Source organism: Echinops telfairi, unplaced genomic scaffold, assembly GCF_000313985.2.
Source record: "Echinops telfairi isolate 266 unplaced genomic scaffold, ASM31398v2 ScPeMD7_7416;HRSCAF=8454, whole genome shotgun sequence".
Lineage (NCBI taxonomy): Eukaryota > Metazoa > Chordata > Mammalia > Afrosoricida > Tenrecidae > Echinops > Echinops telfairi.
Genome location: NW_022111316.1, coordinates 4,744,916 through 4,748,282, shown reverse-complemented (window position 1 = coordinate 4,748,282; position 3,367 = coordinate 4,744,916). Strand labels below are relative to the sequence as shown.

General features: G+C 54.8%; 1 protein-coding gene across 2 annotated transcripts in view; it reads right to left on the bottom strand.

The window, feature by feature from the left end:
* Window positions 1–3,152, bottom strand: part of UBE2L6 (ubiquitin conjugating enzyme E2 L6) — a 16,673-nt gene extending 13,521 nt beyond the window's left edge. For both annotated transcript variants that reach the window (XM_004714906.2, XM_045297065.1), the window contains exon 1: window positions 3,074–3,152. In XM_004714906.2, the coding sequence (XP_004714963.1) occupies window positions 3,074–3,100 (27 nt within the window). In that variant the 5' untranslated portion in view covers window positions 3,101–3,152. The remainder of the gene's footprint in view (window positions 1–3,073) is intronic.
* Window positions 3,153–3,367: the final 215 nt, after the last annotated feature.

Here is a 3,367-nt window from a genome sequence, read left to right as displayed (position 1 = left end):
TGAGGGGGGGGAGGGGGGGCCTACAGCCATCTAGTGTTGCGAGCAGAGGCCAGGTATGCTGTTAAACATCCCACAATGCCCAGGAAAAACCTGTCACCACAAACAACTCCCCAGCCAACACCAATAGTGAGGAGGTGGAGAAAGTCTGGGGTAAACAAAGGCAGAGAATGTCCCCAAACCTCATTTCCCCGTGGACATGGGGTCCTTTAGTACGCTAGTCCTTCAGATCTTTCCAGTCCCCCTTCCTAAAACATAAACACACATCGATCATTGTGATCTGTTCCCTCTTTCTTTTTTTATTAAATCATTTTATTGGGGGGCTCTTACAAGTCTTATAACAATGCATTATTCAATTATATACATTAATCATTATATTGGCGACTCTTACAGCTCTTTTCACAATCCATACATACATCCGTTGTGTCAAGCACATTTGTACATATGTTGCCATCATCATTTTCAAAACATTTTCTTTCTACTTGAGCCTTTGGCATCAGCTCCTCATTTTTCCCCTCCCTCCCCCACCCTCTCTTCCTCATGAACCCTTGATAATTTATAAATTATTATTTTGTCATGCTTTACATTGACGGATGTCTAACTTCACCCACTTTTCTGTTGTCTGCCCCCCTGGGAGGGGGTTATATGTAGGTCCTTGTAATCGGTTCCCCCTTTCTACCCCACCTTCCCCTTCCCCTCCTGGTATCTCTATTCACATTATTGGTCCTGAAGGGTTTATCTGTCCTGGACTCCCTATGTTGCGAGCTCATATCTGTACCAGTGTACATGCTCTGATCCAGCCACATTTGTAAGGTCGAATTGGGGTCATGATAGTGGAGTGGGCAGTGTCCCATACTCTTTCACCCCAAACTAGAAGCATCTGCTGCTAGGTCCTGTATCCTCTTACTCCTTGGCAAGGAAGAGCCCAAGGTTGGACAGGGACGCACAGGAATGCACATCTCCCTGACTGAACGATAGACAGGAATAGTTAGGACTTATCGATCATAGGTGACTTCTGACCAAAGTCTGAGGTGCTGACACCTAAGCTAGGACACACACCACTTTCCCAGATCCTGTGGAGTAACAGAGGAGCCCTGGTGCCAGAGAGGCACATTCTGGGCTGCTAACTGCAAGGTCAGCAGGTGGAAACCTCCAGCCACTCCTCGGGAGAAAGATAAGGTTTGCCACTTCCGCAAATAGTTACAATCTCAGAAAGGTCCGGTGGCAGTTCTAGCCTGTCCTAACCCATGACAGTGCGCTTTGGTTTGGTTCAGTAATCATCTGACTTCAGAGAAACAGAAACTGAAAGCCTTTGAAAGAGCATAGGTCTGAAGTCCCAAGAATCTGGCTCACACCTCAGCCCTTTCTCTTCCTGCTTGGGTGACCTAGAACAGACGGGTCATCTTACCTGAGCCTCCATTTCCTCATCCATAAAATGGAGGGGAAAGGTTCATGAAACACTCGACGGAAACTGCCCGGCATTTAATGATCAATAAAACCAGTTGCCATCTCCTCGGTTCCGCATGGCGACCCCATGTGTGTTGAAGTACAACGGTTCCCCAGAGGATTTTCAGTGGGTGAGTTTTGAGAAGTGGATCGCCAGGGCTTTCCTCCGAGGCACCCTGGGTGGCCCTGAGCTCCCAGCCTCTCTGTTAGCAGCTGAGTGTGTTAACCAGCTTGCATCACCCTGGGGCACCCATCTCTTTCCCACCAGAATGACCCTGCCCCATTCTGCAGTCGTCTTTGGCCTACTTACCTCAAGGTCAGCAGTTCCCAAGCCACCTGCTGCTCTATGGGAGAAAGGTGACGCTTTTTGCTCCCTCCCGTAAAGATGTACAGCCTCGGATACCCAAAGAACAGTTCTGCTCTGTCTTGAAAGGCAAGTTGGAATCTACTCCATGGCAGTGGGTGGCTTCACATTTCAGCTCAGGGCTGAGTCTAATCTGGGCAACCCAGCCCGAAACCATCTTCCCCTCAGAGGCTGGGGGTAGTGGACATCCCCACACTCCCTGGGGAGACTCAAAACCTGGGGTGTCAGAGCCTCTTCGCTGGCATCTCTTTGCATCCCTAGCTGCGTCCAAACACCAGACTTTCCCATCTCCTGGAAGAATGTGCCCCCTCCCCATCGTCGGGGGGGTGGGGTGGAGGTGTCCTGATTAGAAAAGAGGAGGGCAGGGATGTATGCCCTAGGTTCACCTCTGCTTCCCGACATACAGTGGGCATCCCACCCCGAACCGTGCAAAGAACAAGGATGGAGTTTAAGTCACCACTTCCTGAACCAACCCCTCACGGCCCTGGCATCTGCTCCTGCCCAGAATGCCGGGTGGGGTGGGTGGGGCACCTCCTAGTCAGCTGTCCCCTGCTGCTCTGCATTCTGATCAAGCAGGTTTCAGCCCCGCAGGGTGCGGACCAAAGGCTATGGATTCCGCTGCAAGCACCATCCCCCAAGTGTCAACTCCCCGCCCCTAGCCTTGCCACGGGGTGATCGGGGTGATCGCAGGGGACCCTTCCTGCACCTTTAACTCACCTTCATCCAGTGGATTGCACGCCCAGCTGCCCTATGGGGCTGAGCAGAACTGCGCCGAGACGGTACATCTTCACCGGAGCAGACCGCCTCATCTTTCTCCAACACAACAGCTGGTGGGTTTGAACCACCGACCCACCTTTCCCGTTAGTGCCCAGAGCTTAAACCACGGCGCCACCAGGGCGCCTCCCCTGCACCTTGAAGTGTTGGTTTGTAAGGCGCGCAATCCCTCTCACAAATTTCTGGCAGGAGAAGTGAAACTGAAACCCAGTTTAGCGGGCGACGGCGGTCAGATCACTCCACACAGTTCAGGCAGCCAGCGGCACCCCACTTCCTAAGCTCCCCCCCAACCTCCCACCCCCCCTAAACCCTAGTTCTGGCCATCTCAGGGACTCTTCTCACCAGGGAAGAGGGCAGAGGATGATCGGGATCCAGCCGGTTCTGGTACCCGGACAAATGGGGAAGGGATGGAGGGAGGAGAGAGGGGGAAGGGTGAGAGAGGTCGGGGAAAAGGGGCGCCCCCTCCGGGCACCCCCACCTCCCGCAGTTTACCTTCGCCACCCGCTTGTACGCCGACATCTCCGGGCAGAGTGTGAGGCACCCGCGGAGCCAGCGGATCTTGCCCGAGGCTCGTCGCCCCACCCCGGGTACCCCGCCTCCGGGAGCCCCGCCTCCGGGAGCCCCATCCTCCGACCTGCGTCGCTCCAGCCTGGCTTCCGAGCGTAGGAGGCCCCCGCGGGGAGGAGCCGGCAGCCTCGGCGCCGTGGGCTCGGGCGCGCGGCGCTCTTCGTGGGAAGTCGGGGCTTCTCGGCGCGTGCGGCGTGCCTGGTCTCTGCGTCCCGCTAG